Source organism: Otolemur garnettii, unplaced genomic scaffold (assembly GCF_000181295.1).
Source record: "Otolemur garnettii isolate 467f Iridium unplaced genomic scaffold, OtoGar3 scaffold00103, whole genome shotgun sequence".
Lineage (NCBI taxonomy): Eukaryota > Metazoa > Chordata > Mammalia > Primates > Galagidae > Otolemur > Otolemur garnettii.
The window spans coordinates 7,101,149-7,116,784 of record NW_003852498.1 but is presented as its reverse complement, the minus strand read 5'-3'; the positions used below and the strand labels follow the sequence as shown (position 1 = coordinate 7,116,784).

General features: G+C 38.1%; 1 protein-coding gene across 1 annotated transcript in view; it reads right to left on the bottom strand.

The window, feature by feature from the left end:
- Positions 1 to 3,227: 3,227 nt before the first annotated feature.
- The window catches only part of OSTC (oligosaccharyltransferase complex non-catalytic subunit), a 15,522-nt gene continuing 3,113 nt past the window's right edge, over positions 3,228 to 15,636 (bottom strand). The window contains exons 2-4 of the mRNA XM_003796351.2: positions 14,002 to 14,095; positions 11,421 to 11,618; positions 3,228 to 3,793 (exon numbers count right to left, since the gene is read on the bottom strand). Of these exons, the coding sequence (XP_003796399.1) occupies positions 3,775 to 3,793; positions 11,421 to 11,618; positions 14,002 to 14,095 (311 nt within the window). The 3' untranslated portion in view covers positions 3,228 to 3,774. The remainder of the gene's footprint in view (positions 3,794 to 11,420; positions 11,619 to 14,001; positions 14,096 to 15,636) is intronic.

Here is a 15,636-nt window from a genome sequence, read left to right as displayed (position 1 = left end):
TAAAATACCACCATCATACTTTCAAGATTTGGAAAAAATAATTCTTCATTTTGTATGGAACCAGAACAAACCCCATAGAGCCAAGGCAATTCTTAATAATAAAAACAAAGCGGGGAGGCTCAGCACCCAAAACTCAGCAGCTAAGGCACCGGCTACATACACTGGAGCTGGTGGGTTTGAATCCAGCCTGGGCCTACCAAACAACTACAACCAAAAAATAACCAGGCATTGTGGCAGGTGCCTATAGTCCCAGTTACTTGGGAAGCTGAGGCAAGAGAATCACTTAAGCCCAAGCTATGATGCCACAGCACTCTACCCAGGGCAACAGCTTGAGACTCTGTCTCAAAAAAATAAAAAACAAAGCCGAGGACATCAGCCTACCAGACTTTCAGCTATACTACAAGGTGATAGTGATCAACACCACGGTTTTGGCACAAAAATAGAAACCTTGACATTTAGAACTGAATAGAAAACCATGAGATGAAACTAACATTTTATAACCACCTGATCTTTGATAAACCAAACAGGAAAATGCACTGGGGAAAAGAATTCCTATTCAATAAATAGTATTGGGAGACTGGATAACCACATGTAAAAGACTAAAACTGAACCCACACCTCTCACCACTTACAAAAATTGATTCAAGATGGATAAAAGATTTAAGTCTAACAATAAAAATCTTTGAAGAAAGTGTGGGGAAAACACTTGAAGATATTAGCCTGGGAAAAGATTTTATAAAGAAGACTTCCATGGCAATTGCAACAACAAAAATAAACAAATGAGATTTAATTAAACTGAAAAGCTTCTGTGCAACAACCAAAGCAAACAGACAACCTTCAGAATGGGAAAAGATATTTGCATATTATGAATCTGACAAAAGCTTGATAACTAAGATCTACAGAGAACTCAAATTAATCAACAATAACAACAAAAAAACCCCCACTAATCCCATATATCACTGGACAAGAGACATGAATAGAACCATCTCTAAAGAAGACAGATGAATGGCTAACAAACATGAAAAAATGCTCCCCATCCCTATTTATCACAGAGATGCAAAGCAAAATCATCCTATCACCTAACCCCAGTGAAAATAGCCAACACAAAGCGGCAGATGCTGCCACGAATGTGGAGAGAAGAGAACATTTTTACAGTGCTGTTGGGCCTGCAAAGTAATAGAACGTTTTTGGCAGGAAGTGTAGAGAATCCTCCAAGAACTCAAATTAGACCTCCCATTTGATCCTACAATCCGATTACTAGGTACCTACCCAGAAGAAAAAAAATCCTTTCATCATAAGGACATTTGCACTAGACTGTTTATCGCAGCTCAATTTACAATCGCCAAAATGTGGAAACAGCCTAAATGCCCACCAATCAAAGAATAGATTAACAAGCTGTAGTATATGTACATCATGGAATACTATTCAGCCACTAAAAAAGATGGAGACTTTACATCTTTTGTACTAACCTGAAAGGAGATGGAACACATTCTTTTGGTAAATTATAAGGATAATTTACCAAAGCAAGAATCTAATGTACTCCATTCTAATATGAAGGCAGTATATGAGCTAATATAAGGTGGGAATGAGCAAGTAATATAAGGGAATGAGCAAGTAGGGAGAGGGGAAGAAGGAAGAGGATGGGGGTCACATTGTATGGTGCACCTCTTGGGGGCGGGACACAATTCTAAGAGGGACTTTATCTAACAAATGCAATCAGTGTAACCTAATTCTTTGTACCCTCAATGAATCCCAAACAATAAAAAATAAAAATATAAAAAAATAAAGTATAGGTATAATGATTTTGTTTCTTCCTATAAACATTGTACTTTTATCAGCAAAAACATTTTATATACTGATTTAAAATGTATTATTATGTATTTTAAAATACTAAATACTGACTTAAATATAGTTCATTATATTTGGTATACATTTATTACCCTCCCCCAAAGCTTTTTCAAGAACTTTGAAACAGAACTACCCATCAAACCTTAATAGCACCATCTGGTAGTTAAAAAATAGGAACTGTTCACTACATTTCAATCAATGTGAAGAAAAGCAGATTTTCTGAAGCCCTATCACTTTTATGTTAAGTTCCTGTCCACCTGGCTTGAGCAAGGTTTTAAAATATAGCCAAATAACAAAACAATGCAATTAATATTGAATCAAGCCTTTGAACTTGCTAAGTACAACATGGGTCTTGATTTCTTTTCTCAGGGATTATACGTAGTAGCAGCTGTTTTTATCCACACCTCCCATCATCCTCTATATGTAAGACTCCTCACTTATCTTGCCTTTTTTATTTGTTGCATTTTAGTATTTGACAGTTTCAATTTTTTTTTTCCTTGTGAGACAGGGTCTTGGCTCTATCACCCAGGCTAGACGGCAGTGGGGTCATCACAGCTTAACTGCAACCTGAAATTCCTGTGCTCAAGCAGCAATACTGACTTCAGTTTCCTGGGACTGCAGGGGCACACCACCATGCAAGTGGGGCCTGCTCTTGCTCAGCATGCCTGGAACAGCTGGCTTCAAGCAACCCTCCTGCCTTGGCCTCCCAAAGTACTGGGATTATAGGAATGAGCCAGTGTGCCCAGCCAGTATCTGACAGTTTACTGACATTTTTAATCTACTGATTGACTTCCCTACAAGAGTGTAGGTTCTTTGAGGGCAGAGCCTTTATTCATCTTACTATGACATCTTCAGTATGACCTAGTATAAAACAGATAAGCAAAATTTTGAATAAATGAAACGCTTTTTACTTAATGAATAGCTATAATTAGATCATCCTTCAACTTAGTGGGGGCAAAAAGTTCACTAAAGAAAATTTTACTATAAACCTAAAGATCTTAGGAAGGAAGGAATTGAGCCATCAGAGAAATAAACAGGGCCAGCCAGAGAAAAGTGAAAAGTTAGCTAGAAGAAATTAGGTGAAGATGAGACTGGTCTAGAGATATCTTTACCTGTGTTCAAAATGTCTGAACTACTGAAAATGAATGACTGAAGGGAACTGTCATCTAGCACAATCATAGCTGTAACTCTGACATAGACACGAAGCCTGTGCTTGGAATATTTACAGGGATATGGAGTTGCTACCCTACAAGGCATCCTGCCAAACATATTTTGAAACCTTAGGCTACCAAAAGCAGCTAAAGATGGTCATATGCTAGGACTGAATGATTTACAGACCAAAAATTCAATACTTTCAGTTAAAAAAGAAGTCAAAAGGCATTAATTATAAAAATTATTTATTTCTGCTCCTTTCATACATCTTATTGTTCAGGAAACAGTCACAGACATCTCTGAAATAATGTACTATCACACACTCTGTTTAAAGGCAAAGCACCATAAGTAAAGCTGACCGGCTGTCCAGAGTTCTCAGCTTATGGAATCTCACTTCCTGATTTTATGTTAATTTCTGCAAATCAGAAATATTATCTCCAAAAAATGTTAATGGGGTTGTAAAAAATAATTTTATTCAATACTATAGTTGTAGATATGGAGTATACTTTTAAGAAATGAAAAACTAAGAAGAAAACGCCACTTAACATCGTTGGTACATCAATCAATATAGGTCTGCAGGAAAAGATGCTGTGATAAACTTGTCTTTGATATGAAGAAGAAATTTTAGTCCAAGCTTGAATACACTTCACTAGATATTTCTTTTACTGCAGCTCTTCATCCTTTCCACATTTCATATCAGAGGACTGGTACAGCCTTTAAAACTTCATTAACAGGAGCAAATCCAGTATCCATTGATTTCTTCTCAAAAGGCACTCTAACCCATCAGATAGCCCCTATAGAAATAAAGATGAGAAGCACAAAAAGTGAAAGGGAAGCAACATTTCAAAATGTCCAAATTTTATGATGAATGAAATGACAATCCAAAAATACAACTGTGTGATTTCTCATTATGGTTCTTATTTCATATCTTGCCCCTTAGCCAAATACAAAAATAAATCACCAGGCCTCAGTTCTACTAACCTTCCCTTTCAAAGTATAAAGTTATAAGGCAACATGCTAAACAACAAAGAATAAAAAAAGAAGAAATGTTATGTAAAAGTTAAAGAGTCAACCATTCTACTACTTTAGACTTCCAGAATTGCAACAAAAATCAAAACTTTTTACAGAAAGAAACTTTTCTGGATTTCTTAAAACCCTAAAATATTACCAGAGTAGAAGGTGGGAAAATCAGGAATTTATGTCTAGAAGCTGAGCCTTGAGCTCTCAAGAAACAGTGCAGAAACATCTGCTCCTGCACCTCTAGGAAATGTCTGGAAATGACCTCCTAGGAAAGTCTGGCTAGCAGTTAGGTTATTTTCACTCCCCCTGTCAAACTTCATGTTGATCCAATAGGAGATCCTTTTACTAATAAAGTACAGGGTAAGCCCTGAAATCCCCTTTTACAATAAACCCTTGAAAATATATTATCAATTAAGGATCTATAGGTTCAGGAAAAAATAGAAAAATTACGTAAAAGTATCCACACTAAGGGCTTAGTACACTCTGAATTCACTAATGCTTTCAGAACATCTCTCCTTTTGACCCTGTGTCTTAAGCCGAGCTGAACCTCACTCAGTTTCCTCATCTGTACATGGAATTACCTCACAGGGTTTTAAAGACTACATGAGAATGTACTCATAAAGTACCTGCTACTCATACTATGGTAATAAGCACTTCACAAATGCTAGCTGCTCCTAGTAGAGCAGTGGTTCTCAACCTTCCTAATGCCGCGACCCTTTAATTCAGTTCCCACAGGTTGAGAGCTGCTGTATTAGTCTCAAGTTTCTTCAGCAGTAGGCAGTGTTTAAAAATGACGTAACACTGAGGTCTGCTTCAGAGTTTGGCACACATTAGGTACTAAAAAATGTGACTGTCCTCCCTTCCCACTTCTAGATTCGCTTGGCTACCTATACGACTTAGACCTATGTGCACCCAGAACATACACACTCTTCCTTCTGCTGCCATCAGCCCAGCCAATCCACACTTTCAGTAAAGAGAACTTGCATCTAACACGACCCCCTTTACAACTCTAATATAACCCAATACTTCTCAACTCCTCCACCTCAAAAATGAGTAAATTTTTTTTAAAAATCAGAAGGTTCTTTGACTATATATATGTTGATTTTGAGAACCTCACATAAATTTGCTACCATAATGCCTGACGATTCACAAAAAGAATACTTTTTAAAAAAGGATATTTTAAGACCTAAAGAAAAAAAACTCAAGAAGATTTGAAGCAAGTATCCTCTAAAATCTGCACCACACGATGGATGAAAGCTTCCCAACACTACGGAACCAAAGTACAAACGACTCTTTAGAAGTAGCGTCCTGTCATCTGCAGATGCTGAAACGTGAATAAGCACTTTGGACTTCCATCTCTTCGTATGGTTATATATTGTGGTATTCTTCCTTCTAACTAGTATGTAACCTATACTTATGTCCTATAAATCCACAGATCACTGTCAACCTATATTTAGATGGAAAACAATCTCTTTTTTTGTTTTGAGATAGTCTCATTCCGTGCCGTAGGTAGAGTGCCTTAGTGTCAGCCTAGTTCACAGCAACCTCAAACTCCTGGGCTCAAGTGATCCCCCTGCCTCAGTCTCCTGAGTAGCTGGGACTACAGGCTCATGCTACCACACCCAAGTAATTTTTCTATTTTTAGTAGAGACAGGGTCTCACTCTTGCCCAGCTGGTCTTGAGCTCCTGAGTTCAGGCGATCCTACCCACCTGGGCCTCCCAGAATGCTAGGATTATAGGCATGAACTACCATGCCCAGCCTGGAAAAGAATATTTAAATAGATACACCCTGTTCAAAGCTGCCAAACTTACATATACTCCTACCTTAAGAAAAGTTTTAGGAAAACTAAGAAATATTATAATGCTATAAAGATATCATTTTAGGAGAAAAAGAACAAACAATTACTATGCTTCTTGGTAGGCAAGAAAAAATAAAATTTTTAAAACACATGTACTAAGGATTTTTTCTCTTGGCCTCATTTAGCCCCCTCTCTTATGGCTCAGAAACTTTGAACATCTTTAATTAGTACACTCAGGTCTATGAGAATTTTACACAGGTAAAATTTTTGATAAATAGAGTGGCTCATGCTTGTAATTCTAGTACTCTGGGAGGCCAAGGCAGGAGGATTGTTTGAGGTCAGGAGTTCAAGATCAGCTTGAACAAAAGCAAGACCTGGTCTCTACAAAAAATTGAAAAAATGAGCTGGGACTGGTGGCATGTGCTTACAGTTCCAGCTACTTGGAAGGCTAACTCAGGAGGATCACTTGAGCCCAGGAGTTTGACATTGCTACGAGCTATGATGACACTACCAAATGCTAGCTTAGGCTTGAGAGCAAGATGGTCTCAAAAAAATAAAAGTAAACCAAGAACTCAAAAACAAATACAGACAGGAGAAGCCACCATGAGTGACCTTCTATTTAACCTTTCTTTTAAGGCAGCCAATCTTTAAATAATCATTGAGTGTCTTCAGTATATTAAGGCAGGCATTGTGCTAGGTTAACACTAATACAGAAATGTCTCAAAATACTATGACATACATTATTGCACTTAATCCTTGCAACCTTCCTACAAAGGTATGCAAACAAGCATTATTCTCATCTTACAGTTGAAGAGTATGAGATGATAGGACCAATTAAGTGGTTTGCTCAAAATCACAAGGCCAGAAACACAAGTTTCTACACTTCTGGCTGACTATCTTCTCCAGTGGTCCTGGATATGGAAATCTCACTTTCTTCTTTTAGAAGCAGAATAGTTTATTATTTTTGAAACTGTGGCCAGAATCCAACTTGAAACATATAACTTACAGGACTCGGTTTATCTTTATAATAAAAACACTGACATCGATATAATGCTTGAGGGCACATAAGACACCCTCGCCTTTAATCTTGACGGTAACTCTCTGAGGTACATTATTAATTTAATTTCATAGGCTTGGAATTTGAGGTCAAGAGAGTTCACAGAACTAACTCAAAGTCTCTGAGCTAGTAAGTGGCAAGCCCAAAACTGGACTCCAAATTTCTCACTTTCTCTACAACACACTGTCCTCAGCAGCTGTACAAATGTTTTGTTTCTTCAGAATTACCTCTTTCACTTGCTAAAAGTGAACCATGAATATGAGATTTTACTCACTGACACAACCCAGCTGCCAAACCCTCCACAGCCTTAATTTTATGGAATATAGCTCCAAATCTAGAAGCAAATGAAAAGAGACCCTCAAACATCTGAAAGGGTGGTTACAAAGTCAAGCCATTAAGCTCTCCGTCAGCTAGTTCTGAGTGAAAAGGCAACCAAAGAGCTAGGTTAACACCTAAGTTATCTATTTCCTCAAATCACTTAATTAACCAGCAAACAAAACAGAGGAAGGAAAGGATGAAATTACAGTAGGTGTTCACTGATAACAATGAGATGGCGACAGGTTATATCGAAGAAATATAAACTATAAAAACCAAAAAGTAGTACTATGTGTAACAGAAATGGAAAATGACCCTTAAAGGGTAAAATTATGCTTAATGCTCAGTGTCCAATAACTAATCAGCATCAAATGAGTATATTATAGACAAACGTTTGAGTGTTAAGGAGCAACACAACTTAAACACATTGAAAGTCTGTCACAAATGAATACAACAATATTTTGGTATTTGTAGGGCTAAATTTCAATTCCATGAAAAAATCACATATGCAAATCATGTTCCCTAAATGATGTTAATTTAAGTATTACTGTAATCCTAACTTTTCATTCCTTTCTCCCTTTGAGAGGACTTCTTTTCTGACTGATCCCATGACCTCAATAGCTCTCTTGAAATAAGGTCACTTTTGCCAGTCTGAGTGAAGCAGGCCTTTTCTCCTCAATGACACAGCAGCATCTATTTAGAATAGTCCTATACACAAAGGTTTATAACAGGCTTGGCTAAAGGTAGGAACCTTTAGCCTCCACTGAGCACTCCACCTCCAATCTAATACTTTGCCAGATCTTAGGCCATTACCAACTACACTACAAGTCATCTTTTATGTTTTTCTTTTTAATTTGTAAGATTCTGCTTTTAAGCTTCTAAAACTGCCCTACTAGTGGAGGCCAACGACAGTTTAATGGCCACTAATTATTTTTCATAAGAAGCAAGTACAGGGTGGCACCTGTGGCTCAAAGGAGTAGGGCGCTGGCCCCATATACCAGAGGTGGCAGGTTCAAACCCAGGCCCGGCCAAAAAAAAAAAAAAAGAAACAAGTACCGTACAAACGTGTACCATAGTCTTCTATCCCTGACCAAACATTTCTTGAGTCTGTTTACATTTAAAATATATTGAATACACACAGAGACACATACACTATCTCATAAATTATATTAGAATATTTTTACTTTCAAAATGAAAATTGCTCCTTTAAAATTCTGAACTAAGGGCGGCGCCTGTGGCTCAAAGGGGTAGGGTGCCGGCCCCACATGCCGGAGGTAGCGGGTTCAAACCCAGCCCCAGCCCCCCAAAAAAAAAACAAAGAAAGAAAGAAAAAAAATTCTGAACTAAAAAGAATATTAGGGACTAAGGTCGGGCATGGTGACTCACACCTATAATCCTAGCACTCTGGAAGGCTGAGGTGGATGGATTGCCTGAGCTCATGAGTTCAAGAGCAGCCTGAGCCAGAGCAAGACTCTGTCCCTAAAAACAGCCAGGCATTGTGGCGGGTGCCTGCAGTCCCAGCTACTAGGGAGGCTGAGACAAGAGAATCACTTGAGCCAAAGACTCTGAGGTTGCTGTGAGCTGTGATGTCATAGCACTCTACCAAGGGTGACAAAGTAAGACTCTGTCTCAAAAAAAAAGGGAGTAAAATTAAATTTCCATTGTAAATGTATTTCCATCTATGCAAATAGTTAATAGGCAGTCATTTATTAGCACCCACATTTCTTCAAGGTCAAGCTATCAAATAAAACCAAATTTTAATCAGTAAAATTATATCAACAGCAGAGACATCAGGTCTTTAAAGAAGCATAAATCAAAAGACAGAACCACTACATGGTTCAATGCTGCTTTCTCTTTGAGAGAGTCTTACTTTATCACCTTTGGTAGAGTGACATGGTATCATCATAGCTCACAGCAACCTCAAACTCTTGAGCTCAAGCAATCCTCTTGCCATTGCCCAGCAGCGTTTTTTAGTATGTTTACTGTTGTTGTTTCACTCGCTATTATCAAACTGTTAGGACACCACAGGTAATCTGTGTAAAAGAAAGATATACCCCTTCCTTGCTGGTGATACAATGAACCAAACTTTGTTGTGTACAGTATGTGGGCCAACAGACTTTGCTGATCATCTCCTTTGAGGCCTGCCAATATTCCAGGAAAGGCAAGATTGTCTATTCTCTATTATCAGAGAAGGAACCATAAATTTGTTTCTCTTAAAAATTCAAATCCTAAGGCCAAGTATGGTGGCACATGACTGTAATCCTAGCACTCTGGGAGGCCCAGGCAGGTGGTTTGCCTGAGCTCAGGAGTTTGAGACCAGCCTGAGCAAGAATGAAACCCCCAAAATAGCCAGGCACTGTGGCAGGTGCCTGCAGTCCCAGCTACTCGTGAGGCTGAGGGAAGAGAATCACCTGAGGGCCCAGGAGTTTGAGGTTGTTTGAGCACTCTACCAAGGGTGACAAAGTGAGACTCTGTCTCAAAAAAAAAAATTCAAATCCCAAATTTAGCTGCATTAACAATTTACAGAAAGTAGTGATTTTTTTTTGACCACTATTTTGCTTTGATTAGATCTAAGCATAATCTATAACTGAAACCCAGAGAGTATACCCAATTTCCCCCACCCTCAAGCTCGGCTAAAGGACAAATACTTCTTTGCTCATTCAACATGCATCCTAGGGAGAGACCTATCGCTGTAAGGAAGAATGAGAACTAGGCAGAATAAGAACAAATCTGGTTCTATAAGCAAAACCAGGTCACTTCCTCTGTTCTGCTACATGCCTCCAGAAACGCCTTCTCTTTGGGTATTGATTGTTAATAGCCTCCTTGTCCTCTCTGGGAACCTTTCTTCATGCTCTGCAATGAAAACTTCAGTCTTTTCCATACCAGTAATCTTTTACCTAGGCTACACCGACTTATTTCCAATGCAGAAAAACAAGGAACAGAAAGAAGATGGAGTACTTAAATCTTCATACAATGTAGCCAATGGCCAGACTTGCTTTCCCCAGATGAAACTAAAAACCACCCTCAAGAGACTGAGGGGGCTATTCAGCCACACAGATATTCAGCTAACAAAGAACCCTGTGCCCTCTCTTCCAACCCTGCCAGGGCTAAGATGGGAACATGATGACAGTGAGATAAGTCCTGATTGGCTGCAAATTCTACCACAGATGTATTATAGAAAATGGACAGGTTAAGCCAGACACACTGGGAAATCAGTAGAGTTGACAAGTGATATGTAAGCAGTCCCTATAAATAAAATTACTAAGAGCTAACCTTTGTGTTATGCTTACCTGAGTTACTATGCAATGAAATCAGAATACATGAAAATGTGATTAGATTTGTCCATATTTCAAATTAATGATTGCTAATGGAATTGTAAGAGATGCCAAAAACCAATTTATTTTTCTTCTAAAGAAGTGAACATTTTAGGCCAGGTGCGGTGGCTCACGCCTCTAATCCCAGCACTTGGGAGGCTGTGGCAGGTGAATTGCCTGAGCTTACCATTTTGAGACCAGCCTGAACAAGAGTGAGACCCCATCTCTAAAGAATAGCCAGGCGTTGGGCAGCACCTGTGTCTCAAGGAGTAGGACACTGGCCCCATATACCAGAGGTGAAGGGTTCAAACCCGGCCCTGGCCAAATACTACAAAACAAAAAAAAGAATAGTCAGGTGTTGTGGCAGGCACCTGTAGTCCCATCTCCAAAAAAAAAAAAAAAAATATATATATATATATAAACATTTCTCTGAATCAATCTTTAAATACATATTTATCTATCTATCTATCTACCTATATCTTTTTCCCCCCTCTGTGAGGAAATAACTCTCCTTTCCCATCCAAGGCTTCTGGGTTTTCTTCATATCAATATTCAAACAGCAGCAACAATTAATGGCTTGAAAATATTCCCTACTATTATCATTACTACCATAATTCTATGTTACAGGTTAACTAGGGCACTTTAGAAAACCATAAATAACTATCTTCAGTCAGTGATGCTAAGACAAAATAAATTTTCTCATGAATGTGCAAAGGAATAACAACCAAAAAGAAGACCTATTAGTTTCAATTTTGTTACTAACTATGTAACTTTGAGCAAGTCACATATTTCTTTGGTTCTTGAATTTTTCACCTGTTTAAATCAAAGTTCAATCTCCTACGATTTTATGTTGTCTAGGAAACCATTTTACTAATTTACAACATAAGTCACACTGCTGATTACATAAATAACTTACGGCAGTTTCATTCTCATGAATACTCTAGCCATGAAAAAACTCAATAGGACACAGACGAATCCAATGAATAGAAGAAGAAATCTATTAAGTTTTGGAATATTTGGTGCATTGGATCGGTCCAGGATTATGAAACCTAAACCTCCCATTGTAAACAGGAAGCTGGATGCAAGTCCTTCCATAATATATTGTCCATTTACTCTGAAAAAGAAAAGAATAACCATAGCAAAACAATAAATAAAAATTTCCAGAAAAGTGAAAATTTTTTTCCTTAAATTGAAATCCCTATTTGTTTTATGCTAATCTTCTTATTCTTATCATTATAACTATTTTACTACATCTCAGGATAATCATCTGTCCATTTATTAAACAAATACTTACTGAGAGTCTATTAGGTATCAGGCATCATTTTAGTTGCCAGGGATACAACAATGAATAAAACAGATTAAACCCTTTGTTTTCATGGAGCTTACATTCAAAGTGTTTTAAACCTCAACTAAGAAAGGGGTGGATGGGTGGAGGGAGGGTGATTGGAAGGATCACCTCTATGGTTTGTCTTACAAGGGTACAAGTGAATCTTCCTAAAAGTAGAGTATAAACATCTTAACACAATAACTAAGAAAACTGACATAAAGTCTATGTTAACCAGTTTGATGAAAATATTTCAAATTGTATATGAAAACACCACACTGTACCCCATGATTGCATTAATGTACACAGCTATCATTTAATAAAAAAAAAAACCTCAACTAATACAACCACCTATAAAATAAGCATTCATATTTTAAATATTAGCTAAGGCCAATTATTTTATGTATGTGAACCCTTTATTCAGAACTTTAGCTTTGCTATTTACATTTTTACTGTAAATTTCAAACTAATTTCAAATCGGTTGAAAGTATTTCTTAAAAGTTTTATGTAATAGGCTCGGCGCCTATAGCTCAACCGGCTAAGGCGCCAGCCACGTACACCTAAGGTGGCGGGTTCGAATCCCCAGCCTGGACCCGCCAAACAACAATGATGGCTGCAACCAAAAAATAGCCGGGCGTTGTGGCGGGCGCCTGTAGTCCCAGCTACTTGGGAGGCGGAGGCAGGAGACTCGCTTGAGCCCAGGAGTTGGAGGTTGCTGTGAGCTGTAATGCCACGGCACTCTACCCAGGGGGACAGCTTGTGGTTGGCTGTCAAAAAAAAAAAAAAAAAATTTTATGTAATAATTAATAAACTTGTTTCAAAGGAAAATATATTAAAAGCAATGGTTCAGGCCGGGTGCTGTGGCTCACACCTGTAATCCCAGCACTCTGGGAGGGCAAGGCGGGTGGATCGCCTGAGCTCACAGGTTCAAGACCAGCTTAAGCTACAGCAAGACCTAGTCTCTAAAAATAGCTGGGAGATATGGTAGGAGCCTATAGTCCCAGCTACTTGGTAGGCTAAGGCAAGAGAATCGCTTGAGCCCAAGAGTTTGACGTTGCTGTGAGCTATGACGCGATGGCATTCTACCAGGGGGCAACAAAGTGAGACTCTGTCTCAAAAAAAAAAAACCCCAAAAAGTAACTGTTCAAATAAGGTTCTGTGAACCCCACAAGGACTTTGGATAAACTCTTATAAAAAGGTACACAAATTTGTGTGTGTGTGTGTCTAATTTTCCTAGGAAAACAGAACTTTCAACAAACTCTCAGAGTTCAGAGATCTCAAAAAGCAAATTTGCCTGTTAAAGGGATGATTTATACAGAGGGATATATAAGGAAACTATATGTATTTTCAGTGAAAACACAATGAATGCACCAGGTTCAAAATTCAAACAAGTACAAAAGAGGACACTATGAAAAGTCTCCCTACCATCAAGATCTCCTGTCAGCTCAGGAGATCTCCTTTACCTCCCCTCCCAAGATAATCAAAATAAACATTTCCAGGAGCATTCCATGAAGAAATAGCATTACTGTAAATATAAATATAAAGACATAGCTACGTTTAGGTATAAGTATATGAAGTAGAACTTAAAAAGCAGTACAAGCATTATTCAGACGAACCAAACCACACTGGAGTGGTGTTTCATTACTGAAATGAAACCCTCAAGTCTCGAAAATTATTTTTGTTCTCTAATGTTTTAACCCAAGAGTCCATAAATAATTTCTTAAGTGCCAACACAGTAAATATCTGAGGGCTGCAGGCTGTATGGCTGTGTCACACTTAACTCTACTCAGCTACTATAGCTTTAAAGCCACTATAGACTATATACAATCGAATGGGCATGTTCTGATTTCAATAAAACTTTATTTACAAAAAAAGAGGGGCTATAATTTGTTGACCCCCGCAGAACAGTCTATAAATGTATTTGAAATTGACACCCTCCTTTAAATTGGTGACACAATTGCTGGGAAATATTTTATTTCCTAATAAATGAATAAATAATATAGTTCTAATCTTGCTCTTGCCCCACTTCCTGCCATTTTAGAATTCAGCATTTTAAAATAGCTGTTGTCTAAATACAGACAGATCTCATAGGTTTTACCATATTTTTAAATAAACAAGCATACCCTAGCAACCTTCTTTCCCATCACCAAATGATTCAAAAAGCTGTTTTTACCTGTAGGCCAAGAAAGCTACTGGCCTCTGATGCCCATGTTCATCAGTCATAGAGCCAACACTTGGAGGTTCAACAATCACATCATAAATTATTCCTATGTGAAAGACAAAGTAGGTTAAATTACTAATTTTTAAAAACAGGACTAGTTTTCATTGTCTATAAAGGTTTATTTGCTTTTAAATAGGACTATTTTGGTTGTGTTATTATAATCAAATAAGGCTCAGCTAAACTAAGCCTCCAATAAGCCATTCAGATATTAAATTCTATGTTTTAGAATTACTCTTGGCTCGGTGCCTATAGCTCAACCGGCTAAGGCGCCAGCCACGTACACCTAAGGTGGCGGGTTCGAATCCCCAGCCCGGACCCGCCAAACAACAATGACGGCTGCAACCAAAAAATAGCCGGGCGTTGTGGCGGGCGCCTGTGGTCCCAGCTACTTGGGAGGCGGAGGCAGGAGACTCGCTTGAGCCCAGGAGTTGGAGGTTGCTGTGAGCTGTAATGCCACGGCACTCTGCCCAGGGGGACAGCTTGAGGCTCCGTCTCAAAAAAAAAAAAAAAAAAGAATTACTCTTAAAACAATATTATCTCTAAAGAGTGCAAATTTCATAAAGGAAATCTGTTCAATAACAATTGCTAATATTCAAGAATGATTCTATAATAAAGAAGATTTAACATTAACGGCTGTATTTTAGGTCAATAAAACAGTCCACATGTTTGAATTTGTTTCTATAACTTGAAATGTTAACCAGAGAAATTTTCTTGCTTAAATGTAAAAGGACATTTTATTTATTATTTTTTTAAATTTTTGTTTAATGAGGGTTCAAATGATTAGGTTACAATATTCGCACTTCTAAGGTAAAGTTCAAGTTGTAGCTGAGCTACACAACTTGTACTTCACCCAGGGGGTGTGCTGTATACCCTCACATTGTGCATGTTAGTTGAGAGATCACCAATCCCTCTCCCTCCTTCCCTCTTCCCTACACATGAATATACTTGTTTTTTGCTCTTGTCTGAGTGTACCATTGTTTTTCTATTGGTTTCATATTAATGTTGAAATACACTGAATACTTGTGACACTTTACTAATAAAAGTGTGCTTTGACTCCATCTAGGTAAATACAAAAGACATAAAGTCTCCATCTTTTTTATGGTTGAACAGTATTCCATGGTTTACATATGCCACAGTTTATTAATCCATCCATGGGTTGATGGGCACTTGGGTTGCTTCCACGTCTTGGCTATTACAAATTCCACTGCAATAAACATTCTAGTACAAATGTCCTAAAACAAGCACACTTTCAAACCACACCACCAGGCAGACTAGCAACACAAGAGATTCATAACCACTAATGTTAATGTCCACCATTACATCATAAAGTCATCCTGATCATTACCAGTAATGTCCACCAAGATAGTTTTCTCAATCTCTCACTGTCAACATCTACTCCTTACTTTCAACTCTAGCTTTTTTTTTCTTTTTTGAGACAGAGTCTCACTATGTTGTCCTCAGTAGAGTGCCATGGCGTTACAGCTCCCAGCAACCTCAAATTCTTGGGCTTAAGCGATTTGCTTGCCTCAGTCTCCTAAGTAGCTGGGAATACAGGCCCCTGCCACAATGCCCAGCTATTTTTTTTTT